General features: G+C 51.1%; 1 protein-coding gene across 1 annotated transcript; it reads left to right on the forward strand.

Moving 5' to 3' along the window:
* The first annotated feature begins 762 nt into the window (after window positions 1–762).
* CEACAM20 (CEA cell adhesion molecule 20) lies at window positions 763–10,332 on the forward strand. Its single transcript, XM_056135622.1, has 7 exons — window positions 763–877; window positions 1,199–1,477; window positions 2,713–2,994; window positions 3,084–3,368; window positions 4,300–4,572; window positions 6,431–6,536; window positions 10,287–10,332. Exons 1-7 carry the CDS (start codon window positions 763–765, stop codon window positions 10,330–10,332), a joined length of 1,386 nt encoding a protein of 461 aa, XP_055991597.1.
* Window positions 10,333–14,318: the final 3,986 nt, after the last annotated feature.

Consider the following 14,318-nt stretch of genomic DNA (forward strand, 5'->3'; position numbering starts at 1 on the left):
TGAGGAAGAGCCAAAGGGCCAAAGGTCAGCTTCTCCCAGGAGCGTAGAGGAAAGCACAGAGCCATAGTCCAGCAGGGAGGGCATTTGCCCTGCATGCAGCCTATACATTGTTCGATCCCTGGCATCCCATAGGATCTCATGAGCACATCCTGGAGTGATTCTTAAGCACAGAGCCAAGAGTAAGCTCTGAGCATTGCTGGGTGTGATGCCAAAACAGAACAACATGTTGCTGAGAGACAAATAGACTTCTATACTCTGGGTTCCAGAAGCTTCTGCCCAGGCTTTTCCAAGTGACATTTCCTCTCAGAGCCTGTTGGCCTCTGTGTAGGCTTGGATGGCCATGCCAGCGAGTGGGGTGATCCATGTGGGCGTGCCCATGAGCCCTCCCCAACAATCCTAGGCTGCAGGTAACGTTATACTCATGTGATACCTGTGGAAACTGAGACTCAGAGTCAGGCCAGGCAGGGGGAGGGACCACATTTACAACTCAGATCCCCTTCAGTGCACCTACCCCTCTGAACCCCAACTGTCGCTTCTCTTCCAAGCAGCCTCCCTTCTCACTGCCTATGGCCTGCCCACTGCTGCCAAGACACCCCAGAAGCTGACCTGCTCACCATCAACCAAAATGAAGAGGAGGATGCTCGGACCTTGGTATCCCCCCACCTTCAGACCCCTCAGATTCGTGAGGAAGTGGGCTCAGGAAGATACAACTTGTTCAGATCCATATCCCCAATGTCTCAAGTACCCAGAAATACACAGGGTATGACTGATGGGACCCAGTGTGATCAGTTCTCCACGGGGCCCAAGGGGCTACATAGCCATGGGTGGGAGGTGACTGAGAAGGAGGTGGGCTACACAGCTGGCATCCACATTACCAGTTCCAGTCTCTTCGCAGCTAATTTTTATTTTGATGGGGGGCAGAGGGCCGGTAGTGCTCAGGGTTAGGCTAAGGGGATGCCATGTGCCCTCGGGCACATCAAGAGCCTTCCCCTTGGGACCATCTCTTCAGTCCCTGCAGCTGATTCCCATCCCATACCCTCTGAATTCCGTGGTGCATCCCCTGAGTGGGGTTTAGAGAGGGGCTGCCAGAAGGGTGACCCCAAGAATGAGCTCTGGGGGCCTCTCATCCACCCCCGCCTCTCCAGGGTCCTCCAGGGCTGTGCTGCTGTGTCTCCACCATCTCCTCTGTCCCCCGCAGTGCTGCTGGCCAAGCCGTTGCTCACGGCCAGCTCGTCCTTGGTCACGGAGCATAAAGGGCCACTGAATCTGCTGTGTGAGACCTCGGACACCATGGTCACCATCCACTGGCTCTTCCACGACCGCCCCTTGATGCTGGGAAGTCACATGAATCTGTCAGCCGATAACAAGAGCCTCACACTCATAACCGTGCTGCGCACAGACTTCGGCCCTTACCAATGTGAAGCCCGCAGCGGGGGTCAGTCCGAGAAGAGCAACCTCTGTAACATTGCAGTCAACTGTGAGTTCCTATCTGCCTCCACCTCCCACTGGCCCCCATGTCCTGGATCATCCCAGCCCGGCTTCCAGCTTGAGAAGCCATTGGAGTGTGTCTGGGAGCCCCAGTCCTGCAACTCCCTCAACCCCATTTGTATGGTGGCTGGAAATTTCCCCCTTACTTACCGCCTCCCAAACGGGGCTTCTTTAACTTTTGCCTGCTGAATGCAAAATCCTGCCTGGGAAAGAGCTGTGGTGGGCAGGCTTTGTTTGTGGGACTTTGGGGGACCCCCATCTAATGGTACTCAGAGGCTATTCCTGGCTCTGTGCTCAGGGCTTACTCTTGGCAGTGTCTAGAGGGGAGAATGGGTTGTAAGCAATGATGTGGCTACAGACAAGGTCAGCACCTGACAGCGCCCCTTCCCCCCTCTCCAGCCTCTGTGTGTGTGTGTGTGTGAGAGAGAGAGAGAGAGAGAGAGAGAGAGAGAGAGAGAGAGAGAGAGGAGAGAGAGAGAGAGAGAGCGAGAGAGAGAGAGAGAGATACACCTGGCAGTACTCAGGGCTTACTCCTGGCTCTGAGCTCAGGGATCACTTCCAGTGGCTCAAGCTACCCTGTGGGCTGCCAGGGATAGAACCCAGGTTGGTTGTGTGCAAGGCAAGCGTCCTTTACTGGACCTAAGGCTGTGTCTTCTTTTTCTTTTTAATTGTCCTTTTCTTTTTATAAAGTCGCAGTTACAAAGTATATTTGTGATTGAGTGTCCGGCGTCTATTGTTCTAATGCCAATCCCTTCCCCAGCGCCCACTGCCCTCCACCAATGTGCCCCATTTCCCTCCTGCTTCCCCAGCCTGCATTTCCCTCTCCCCCATTGTCCTCCTGTCCCCTTCCCTAATTTATCCCCCTCCTCCCTGCCCCAGCACCAGGCTTCCTGCTGAAGGCACATTCTCCTGCTCTTTGACCCTATTGCCATTGGGGATATGATCTTCCCTGGGGTTTCTACCACATGAGAGATTACCCTGAGCTTCTCCTTCTGGCTGATTTCCCTCCAGAGCCACCCATGTTGCAGCTAATCTCATGAGGCTCTGTCTTCCCCACCCTACGCATACCTCAGGGCTAATGCTAACATCCCCTCGCCCCACCTCAGCACTCCCCTGGGCCCTGGGTCATGGATCCCTGGCACAGCCATCACCGCAGGAGTCAGTGTGCAAGCCAGGAGTCCGGGCCAGCATCCCAGTCTCAGCTCGTTGCTTCTTGTATCCTAGATGGCCCCGACCCTTTTACAATCACGGTGGACATGAGGAAAGCCAACCAAAAGGTGCAGGAGATACCTAGGGGTGCCCATGTGACCTTCTCCGTGCTCATTCAGTCCTACCCGATCCCGAATTACACTTGGACTGTCCCCAATAGCGTAGAACAGCCGCGTAACACCAACACATTCTCCATCTCCCGCATGACCAAGGAACACAGCGGCACCTACAAATGTGTAGTCACCAACCTTGCCACTCAGCAGACCCAGATGGACACCCTGGAAATCCAGGTGCTGGGTGAGTTCTCTCCTCCCCAAGCTGGATGTCAGGGTGGGAAACGGGAGAGGCGGCCCCCTGAACCCCAGCCTGAAGCTCCGCGTTTGCAGAGCAACTGACCCCACTGTCCATCACGGTGTCCAGTGACTTCCTGATGGAGAGCGAGACTCGCCCACCCGTGAACCTGATCTGCAGGACGAACCACACGGGCGTGAGTGTCCGCTGGCTCCTGCAGGGCCAACCCCTGCAGCCCAGTGGGCGCCTGGTGCTGTCGGCTGACAACTGCACCCTGGCCATATTCCGGCTCCAGCGCACGGACACAGGGCCCTACCAGTGCCTGGTGTGGGGCAGTATTGGCGAGGCCCGCAGTGAGCCTGTCCTCCTGAACATCTACTGTGAGTGACCCCTTCCCCGCCGCTATTCGTTCGGGATCTGGGAGAGGAATAGGAGTTGCCCCTCTGTGCCAGGTTCTGTGGGCACTGAACACACTCTGGGACCTGCCCTCCATGGCATTTTATCGTATCATGGAAAATAGGGGGAGAACTTGGGTTGGATGAAGATAAGGGTCAGGAGGATTCTCTACCTAGAGTGGGATTGGGCAGGTTGGGGGGTCTTAGCTGGAGTGACAAGGGGAAGGGTCTTTGTGCCTTGGATAGGAGGAACTCAGGAGGGTCAACACATCAGGGAGGGCATCAGAGGGTCCGGAGGTGGTAAAGAGGCATCCGGGGGAGTGGACAGAAGAGACCAGGAGATAAGGTGGGGGTGAGAACATGACTCAGGGCCCTATGGGTCATGGCAGGTGGCCGGTGGGGAGAGACCCAGGAAGCACTCGCCAGAGGAGAGTGGACTCCCTAAAAATCTGGATCTTGGGTGCAAGGTGGAAGAGCTTGGAGTGGGGAGTACGGAGAGTTAGTATCCTCCCACGCCCCTGCAGCAACTTGTGACCTAGGGTCCCCAACCATGGGGCGAAGGGGATGATGGCCAGCAAGGGTTTTATTAGGGGGAATGAAGTGGATCTGCAGGGAAGGGGAGGGCGGGAGCCAGGAAGGAAAGTCTGCAGCCAGAGTGGGAGTCCAGCAGCTCGGACAGTTGCCTGGAGTATGGTGGACCTGGGTATGAACCCAGCATCCCATGGGATTACCCAAACAGCATCAGAGTGATTCCGGAGTGCAGAGCCAGGAGGAAGGCCTGAGCACCACCGGGTGTGGTCCCCAAACAAAACAAAAATAGAAGAAAAGAAAAAGGAAAACAAGTTCACTCTGAGGGTTTTTCTGGGGACTCTGAGCAGACCCCCCACACCACCACCTGTGCCTGCCCTGCACACAGACGGCCCTGACAAGCTGAACATCAGCAGCAGCACACAGAACATGCCCGGCCCCATCTTCGAGGCTGCCCTGGGCTCCTACCTGATCCTGAACTGCCAAGCGGACGCCCACCCCAGCCCTCAGTATCGCTGGACCTCCAGGAATCGGACATTCAATACCAACCGGCTCATCTTTGTGGCCCTATCGTGGGAGGATGAGGGGGTGCATACGTGCACGGCCTCAAACCCTCAGACTGGCAAGAGCAGCTCCACACTGGTGGTGCTCAGACTGTGGGGTGAGTCCCCCCTCCCCCCCACCGTGGTGGGTGTGGAGTCTCCTAAGGAATCACTGCAGGGCTGCAGCCAGGAGCAGCTCACGTGGGCAGACAGCCAAACCCATTTCCGGTCCTATTGATTTATTTCATTATTAAATGGATTCTGTATCACATTTATTAACTTAGATCAGTTTTTTTTCTTTTTTTTCCGTGAGAGTCACACTCAGCTCAGGGGACTCTGGGTGCCCTTTTGTAGTGCTGAGGCTCAAATGGGGTTCAGCCCTGGGCAAGGCCAGTGCCTTAATCTTGATCTTATTATTAAATAATAAATAGCCTTATTAACTTAGGGTTGGTCCTTTAGCTCTTTTATTAAGCCTTTTTGTTTGTTTGTTTTTTGCTTTGGGGTCACACTTGGCAGGCTCAGAACTTACTCCTGGCTATGCTCAGGAGACCATATGACTGGGGACTAAACTCAGGTCAGCCACCATGTGCAGGGCAAAGGCCCTCCCCCTCCCAACCCACCCCCATCCTATCTCTCTGATCCCTTTCAACCTTTTGTTGTTTTGTTTTGTTTGGGGGCCACACCCCGCAGTGCTCAGGGACTACTCCTGGCTCTGTGCCCAGGGATGTGCTGCCATGGGGGTTATAGACCCAGGGTCAGCCACACCCAAGACAAGTGCCTTCACCCTCTGGCTGGCTCCCACAGCCTCCTATCCTTAGTGCTCAGACCCTTAAACCTCTACTTCCTGGATGTGGGCTTGGCAGAGCTCTCCAGTTTCAGTTTCCCTTCCTGCTGTGGGATGGGTGAGGCTGCCTCTCAGAGTGGCTGAGAAGGGCAGCATGTTGGGGGATGACACTGCTGAGGAGGGATTCAGGGATGATATTAGCAGGCAGCTGGGATGAACAGCCACTACCTGCATTTCTGCCCAGGCGGGTAGGGCAGCTCATTAACTGGGTTCCCATCCTGGGGCTGTGTGACCTTGGGCATGTCACTGCACCTCTCTGCGCCTCTCTTGGGGTCTACAAACTTTACCTTTGGGACCAAAGCCATGGCACAGAGGGAGGACACTTTCCTTCCAGGAAGTCCACCTGGGTTCAATCCTCGGCATCCCTGTAGCACTACCCAGTCCCAAAAGGGGTGATCCTGAGCTCAACGGCAAGAGTGAGTCCTGTACACTGCAGGTGTGGCTCCAATATAGAATAATAATAATAATAATAATAATAATAAATAGCACAGCGGTAGGGCGTTTGCCTTGCATGCAGCCAGCCCGGCCGAGCCGGGTTTGATTCCTACGCCCCTCTTGGAGAGCCCGACAAGCTACTGAGAGTATCTCGGCCACATGGGAAAGCCTAGCAAGCTACCCGTGACGTATTCAGTATGCCAAACACAGTAACAACAAAATGGAGATGTTACTGGGCCCGCTCGAGCAAATCGATGAACAACGGGAGGACAATGTGACAGTGTTTAATAATATATTAATAATAAATTTATCTTTGCTGGTGCTACTGAGACATCATTTAAACGTGAGCATGACCAGGAGCTGGGTTATGCATTGAGGTTTTTGACTCTAGAAAGTTGAAATCAAGACATTTTGGAGGGGACAGATTTGGGGATCACACCTGGCTGTACCTGTGATCATTCCTGGAGGTGCTGGGGGGAACTAAGGCAGTACCCGGGATGGGACCAGCACTATGACTTCTGTCCGATCTTCTGGCCTGTGCAGTCCCCTGCGGTTCCTCTGACAGCTGCCTCAGGGCATGAAGACAGGGGCAAAGGAGACAAAGCCACAGAGTAGAGAGGGGGTGCAGGGTCACCCAGGAACGGGCGGGCAGGGAAGAGGGGTACCCACTGGGGTTTGTGTTGCTTGTCTCTGCCCAGATCCCTCCCTGGCCCTGTCTGCAGGAGCCATCGCTGGCATCGTCTTGGGGGTCGTGGCCGCTATTGCCATTGCCCTGGGCTTGCTGTACTTCTTCTACTTCAGAAGGTAAAGCTGGGAATTGGGGTGGGGATGGGGGTGTCCTACTGTGGGGTGGGGTGGGGGCCATCAGGCAACAGTGTCACGGACTTTGGCCCCCAAGGGGACTCAGGGGGTTGGGAACATTGCTGGAGTGTGGCTGGTGGGGCTGGGCAGGTGCCACAGAGCAGAAGAGTGAGAGTTTTGGGGTTCTCTGACTCCAGGAAAACAAGAGAGAGTTCACCCAGAAGGACAGAGGAGATCCACTCGGTATCCGGTACAATGGGTTTAAGTAAGTGTCATGTGGTGGCCTCAGGGAGCACTGTCAGGCACCCCAGCTTCTACTCCCACCTGTGACCCTCACCCCAATGTGTGGCCATGCTCTGCTCCCTCCAAACCACAGGCTCCCCACCTGAGAAATGGGTGAATGAAGTGAGTGGCCAACTTCTGTCCATGGGGCAAAGGGCTCTATCCTCTTCCTCTCGACCAGCTCAGGAAAGTCGCCTGCTGGTGACTTTCAAAGGAATCCATCCCAACACTCCTCCCCTCAGTCTCCAAACCCAACCTTGGACCTTCCTGGTCTTGGAAAGGCAGAAAGAAAAATACCTTTGTCAGCTCAGGCTGAAGATCTTGGAAGAACAGGAAACACCAGCTCAGGACTGCAGCGAAGAAAACCAAGGACAGGAGGAGAAGGACAGATTCATGGCCCAGAGAGATAGTTCTGGGCTTCAAGTGCTTGCTGCATGTTGCCACCACCCAAGTTCCATCCCTGGTACAACCTAGGGTCCCCCAAGGACTGCCAGATGTGCCCCCCCAGGCCGCCAAAAATGGATAGACACAGATTCCAGCCAGGGGCTCCACTGGCAAGATTGAGCACCTAATTTTATTTTTCTTAATTTTCTTTCATTTGTTTATAGTTTTGAGGCAATACCCAGTGGTGCTCACAGATTACTTTTGACTCTTGTTGGTGCTCAGGGGACTCTATGGGATGCTGGGGATCAAATCTGGGTGGACTGCCTACACTGCAAGTGCCCTCCCCACTGTGTTATGGCTCCAGCCTCTGGGCACTTAATTCTAGCATTCTTGTCTCTCCACACCACTAGTCTTGTCTAATGCAGAAGCAGACTTCCAGAACATTCCTAGGTCAACTTTGCTGGAAAGGTGATGGGAGGTCATGGGGGAGAGAGGAAGACTTTTGTCACCTCTTCACTGACCAGAGCATGTGCTGGAAAACACCCCCCTTCCTTCCTGTCACCCCTAACTCCAGCCCGTGATTCTCATTTACTCTCCCTCTCTTTTTCTAGATAACCTGGAGCCCACCAGCATCGCTGAAACCCAGAGACAGACCCCACAGACACAGGTTGGTGATGTGCCAGAGGCCCCCTGACCTTGCACCTCACAGCACCCAGGAATACTGTTCAGGTTTTCCTCTTGGGGGTTGGGGGTGGGGGTCAAGCTTGTTCTATGGAGAACCCTCCATGCCATTTGAGTCTCTGCTCTGGGCATTCCAGCCCCTCCTTTGCCGTCCACCTCTTCCTTCCTTCCTTCCTTCCTTCCTTCCTTCCTTCCTTCCTTCCTTCCTTCCTTCTTTCCCCTCCCTGATGAACACGGATACGAAGATTCTCAATAAAATATTAGCAAATAGAATTAACAACTCATAAAAAAGATCATACACCATGACCAAGTGGGATTCATCCCGGGGATGCAAGGATGTTTTAACATTCGGAAATCAATCAACATAATCCATCACATCAACAAAAGAAAAGATAAAAATCATATAATCAATAGATGCAGAGAAAGCATGTGACAAGATCCAGCACCCCTTTATGATGAAAACTCTTGCCAAAATGGGAATAGAGGGGACTTTCCTCAATATAGTTAAAACCATCTACCAAAAGCCTACAGCAAGCATCGTCCTCAATGGGGAAAAACTGAGAGCCTTCCCCCCTAAGATCAGGGACGAGACAAGGATGTCCACTCTCTCCACTACTGTTCAATATGGTACTGGAAGTACTTGCAATAGCGATTAGGCAAGAAAAAGATATTAAGGGCATCCAGGTATGAAAGGAAGAAATCAAGCTCTCACTAATCGCAGATGATATGATACTATACTTAGAGAACCCTAAAACCTCTACCAAGAAACTCCTAGAAACAATAGACTTGTATAGTAAAGTTGCAGGCTATAAAATCAATATCCAAAAGTCCATGGCTTTTCTATACACAAACAGTGAGAGAGAAGAAAGTGACATGAAAAAAACAATCTCATTCACAGTTGGGCCCCAGAAAATCAACTACCTAGGAATCAGCTTAACTAAGGAAGTAAAGGACCTGTACAAAGAAAACTACAAAACGCTACTTCAGGAAATAAAAGAGGATGCGAGGAAATGGAAAAATATCCCCTGCTCATGGATGGGGAGAATTAACATGGTCAAAATGGCAATACTTCCCAAAGCACTGTACAAATTCAATGCGATCCCTATTACGATACCCATGACATTCTTCAAAGAAATGGAGCAGACACTCCTGAAATTTATATGGAACAATAGGCCCGCACGAATAGCTAAAGCAATTCTTGGGTAAAAGAAAATGGGAGGAATCAACCTCCCTAACTTCAAACTCTACTACAAAGCAGTAATAATTAAAACAGCCTGGTACTGGAACAAAGGCAGAGCTGTAGACCAATGGAACAGGGTTGAATATACTGACATCTCCCCCCAAGCATATGATCATCTAGTCTTTGATAAGGGGGCAAGAAAAGTGGAGTAAGGAAAGCCTCCTTCCTTTCTTTCTTCCTTCCTTCTTTCCTTCCTTCCTTCCTTCCTTCCTTCCTTCCTTCCCTCCCTCCCTCCCTCCCTCTCTCTCTCTCTCTCACTCTTTCTTTCTTTCTTTCTTTCTTTCTTTCTTTCTTTCTTTCTTTGTCTTTGATCTACATCCAACAGTGTTCAGGGGCTATTCCTGGCCCTGTGCTTAGGAGTAACCCCTGGGCATGCTCAGGACCCTACACAATGCCCAGGGTAGGCCCAGGGTCAGTCACATGTAAGACCAGTGCCTCCCCCACTAGTGTTCAATGGCTAGTTTGGAACTCCCTCTGTGCCCCGGGGGAGACAGAGCTCCAGAGAGGCCCAGGCGATCCCTGAGAATAGCCAGGAGTAGCCCCAAGACCAAGCCCCACCACTTCTCTGTCACATTCTTTCCCCACAAATTCTTCTGCTGTTGGTCCCTGTTCTCTGAAAGCTGTGAATTTTCTGGATTTGATTGAGATGCAGCAGCAGGAAGACGACCATGATGGAGAACATTCTGTGTATTTGGCAGGAATCCCTGGAAGTTGGAGATGAGGACAAAGGGACTAGGGTTCTGCAGGGATCTGGGGAAGTTCTGAGGACTCTGTCCCCCCACCCCCATGTATGGGCATTTCATGCATGGCCAAGGAGGTGGCTCCAGCCCCATAGAAGCTGAAGAGGTGGCCAGGTGGAGGGAGAGAGCTACTGGTTGGGCCGGGAGAAGGCGCTGGGGCCTCATCCTGCTTCTGCCTCTTGGTCTCCTTTTATTGGCGGGAGGGGGGGGGGGACACCTGGCGATGCTCAGGGGTTATTCCTGGTTCTTCACTCAGGGATCATTCCTAGTGGGGCTCAGGGGACCCTATGGGATACCAGGATGGAGCCCACCCTCCCTGCGTGCTGTCACTCGGCTTTCCTCACTGGGTCTTTGCAGGAACATGGGGCCTCTTGCTGTCGGGGTCCCTGTACTGATGAGCCCTGATTGCACTCTGTCTCCTTGCAGAGGTCCCACATATTTGTCTTCAAGGTTCCTTTTCATCGTGGACTGAGGCCAGAGCCCCCCCCTCCGCTAACCGACGAATCAGCATATGAGGTACTCAGACCCCTTGAAGAGACAGGATGGGGTTAAGTCTCGTGCTTTGCACACAGAGGAGCCCAGTTCCATTCTGGTACCTGCAGCAGTGACCCCAGGACACAGAACCAGGATGTGGCCTCAAAATCCGACCCCTCCTCCACAAAGAAAGCACAAAGTAATCTGGCCTCTCTCTGCTGTCAGAGGAGGCGACCTTCGGAAAGAATGGGGGCTTGTACCCATGTTCTTAGGTTCCCAGGAACTGTCACTTCCCCCGGAAAACAAGGAATCAGAGTATGAGGCACTTGCTGTTGCTCTGAGTGTTTGGCCACTCTTGCAGATGAGAAACCATCAAGAGAGTTTCCCATCCAGCCAGCAGCTCCACCCCAACACCCTCTCCTCTCCTCTCTATTGATCGCATGCACTTGTTTTGGTTTGGGTTAGTTTTTAGCCACACCCAGCAATTATCACGGTTTACTCCTGGCTCTGTGCTCAGGGATGACTGCTGGCAAAGCTTGGGGACCATATGGGATGCAGGGGATTGAACCTGGGTCGGTCACATGCAAGGAAATTGCCTTCCCCATTGGACTGTTGCTCCGGCCCCTCATTTTCCTCATCCTTTTCTTCCTTGGTACACGCAGCTGCTACCCAAAACACATTCCTTACCCTCTTCTCCCTCCATATTCTTTCTACCTGCCAGCTTGACTCGAGATGGGCTCTTGTCTCTGGAAGATCGGGCCTTGTCCAAACACAACCAAACCTCAAAAACAGACCCAAGGGAGTAATGTTCCATAGAGACCCTCCTTGCCCCCCTGCCTATGTCCCCACAGACCCAGAGGATTGTTTGGGTTCTTCTGCTTAGGGGTTGGGATCAGGCATGCTCCTTGGAGGATGCTCAGTGACACTCAGGTCTCTGCATCTCTCCTGGCACTCTGGGCAGCTCTCTGCCATCCACCTGTTCTTATCTCTTTCTCTCTCTCCAGCACGACTACGGCCAGTCTGTATTTCCCCTGTGTCCTGGGGGAGGCCTAGGTGATTCCTGAGAATTTTTAGTAGCCCCCACGACACCACTCCCTCTCTTTCTCAGCAACTTCTGTCAACAGTCATGGTCTATGAAGGAAGTGAATTTGCTGGATTTGACTGAGAAGATGTAGAAGGAAAAACAACAGAGAATTTTATATTTGTTTAGTTGGTTTTGGGGTCACACCCAGCAATGCCCAGGGCTGATTCCTGGCTCTGTATTCAGGGATCACTCCTGAATAGGCTCAGGGGGCATGTGTAGTTCTGGGGATTGACTCAGGTGGGCCACATGCAAGGAAAACACACTGCCCACGGTACTGTTTTTCAGACCTTGTTAATTCGGGTCTTTTTTGAATCCTAGGGAGTCCTTCTCAGTTTCCAGGGAAAAAGAACAGGGCAAAGATGCAAAATACATTGACACATTTAAGAACCAAAACACCCAGTTCTCAAAATCTCTCTGATGCCTGGAGACTGGGGACAGGGACAAAGGGAACTGGGAGAAGGGGAACTGGATTAGACTTAAGGACTCTGGCTCCTGCACTGAGTGGCCTCTGAATCCTGGGTGTCCATGGAGTGCAAGGGCAGTGATCAACTTCTGAGTCAAGGGTGCAGGGTCGGTCAGGCGGGAGGACAGTGTTACCCAAGGTCAGGGCCCCAGCCCTACTTCCACCTCTGACCCTTGCAAGAATCTGGGCAAGCTCTTCCCCTCTGGGTTCCTGAAAAGTGAGATTTCTCTCTTCCGTGACATCGTATTTCTAAGGCATCTATATCGATTGACCCCAACTGACGCACTGGAAGCCACAGACATAGTAATGGGGTTAAGGCACTTGCTTTGCATGTCTGACCCAAGTTCAATCCCCGACACCAGGGGGCTACCTGAGCACCACCAGAAGTGACCCCTGAGCACAGAGCCAGGACATGGTCTCAGAACCCCAAACATAAAACACAATATGAACAAGAACCTCAACGACATCTCTCTTTCCCTGCAGATGAATCTGCCTGCACTAACCCCGGGACATTTGCCTCGTTCCGTAGTTCCAGACAACGTGAGGTCAGATTATGAGGTACGTAGTGGAAATCCATCTTAATTTTATTCCTCCTCCCTCCTTTATTTAAACACCCTGGTTTTCAAAGTTGTTTGTGATAATTTGTTCCAGACCTTGAATATCCCAACCCAACCCCTCCACCATCACCTTTCCTCCAGCATTGTCTCCATTTTCAATGACCCGTAAGCCTGCCCATAGCAGACCCACAATTATTTATTTTTTTTGGGGGGGGGTCACATTCGGTGATGCTCAGAGGTTACCTCTGTCTCTGCAGTTAGAAATTACTATGGGCGGTGCTTTGGGGAGGATCTTATGCCAGGGTCGAACCCGGGTTAACCAAGTGCAAGGCAGACACCCTCCCTGCTGTACTATGGCTCAGGCTCCCTTAGAGTAGTTTATTTTATATTGTTTATTACCACTCAATGGCTAACAGGATGATCAAAAATCATTTCTATAAACTAAAGTTTGTAAAAAATTATTGAGTCTCACCCTGTAGACATTAAGTCCTTGTCTGAGGGTTTACTAAGCTGTTGCTGCAAATGAAGGCTTCTGCATGAAAGTTTGTGGTAGTCGAGATGGGTTGGCTTCTGCATTACATACCATCCAGTCCGGTGTGCTCCTACTGGGGTGTCTACGTTGCACTCCAGAAAACCCAGAATTTTTACCTGATTTAATTCCTCCGTTCCTCTCGGAGAGCCTGGCAAGCTACTGAGAGTATCTTGCCCGCACGGCAAAGCTACCCATGTCGTATTCAACATGCCAAACACAGTAACAACAAGTCTCACAATGGAGACATTACTCGGCCTGCTCAAGCAAATTGATGAACAACGGAAGGACAGTGTTACAGTGCTTTATTTTTATAAAGTTGTTCACAATAATTCATTGCATTTAATATTTAAATACCAATCAGACCACTGTGCACCTTCCTACCACCATATGAGCAAAATGTGGTGGTGGGGAATGTGCATTGGTGGAGGGATGGTGTTTGATCATTGTGCTTGTAACCCAAACATGAAAGCTTGTAACTATCTCACGGTGATTCAATAAACTTAAAAAAAAAACTAAAAAAAAAAGGCAAAGTGTGAAGATTGTTGTGTTTCATCTTAGAGCAATTTAAACCCTCATATAAGAAATTACAGTCATGTATGATAAACCCAAAGAATTGTGTGCTACTTTTGATACATCAGTGGGCTAAAGTATGAGAGATCACACAGCCACGAATGCTTGGAGATCTCAGTCATGAAGACCCAGAATTCTTTTTCTTTTTTTCTTTTTTTTGAATCACCGTGAGATACAGTTACAAAGCTTTCATGTTTGAGTTTCCAAGTCATACAATGATTGAACACCCATCAGCCATCCCTCCAACAGTGCACATTTTCCACCAATGTCCCCATTATCTCCCCCCTTCCCAACCCACCCCTGCCTCTATGGCAAACAATTTCCCCCATGCTCTCTCTGCTTTTGGGCATTTGGTTTGCAATATTGATACTGAGAGACTATCATGTTTGGTCCTTTATCTACTTTCAACACACATCTTCCATCCCGAATGATCCCTCCAACCGTCATTGACTTAGTGAACCCTTCTCTGTTCCAGCTGCCCTATCCCTGAGCTCATGAGGTAGGCTACCAACCATGGAGCAATCTTCCTGGCCCTTCTGTCTACTGTCCTTGGGTGTCATTCTCATATTATGTTATTTTATATTCCACAAATGAATGCAGTCATTCTATATCTGTTGCTCTTTCTGACTCATTTCACCTAGCATGATATTCTCCATGACCATCCACTTAAGCAAATTTCATGACTTCATATTTCCTAACAGGTGCATAGTATTCCATTGTGTAGATCTACCAACATTTCTTTAACCAGTCATCTGTTCTCAGGCACTCGGGTTGTTTC

The sequence above is a fragment of the Sorex fumeus genome, unplaced genomic scaffold (genome assembly GCF_029834395.1).
Source record: "Sorex fumeus unplaced genomic scaffold, SorFum_2.1 ptg000122l, whole genome shotgun sequence".
Lineage (NCBI taxonomy): Eukaryota > Metazoa > Chordata > Mammalia > Eulipotyphla > Soricidae > Sorex > Sorex fumeus.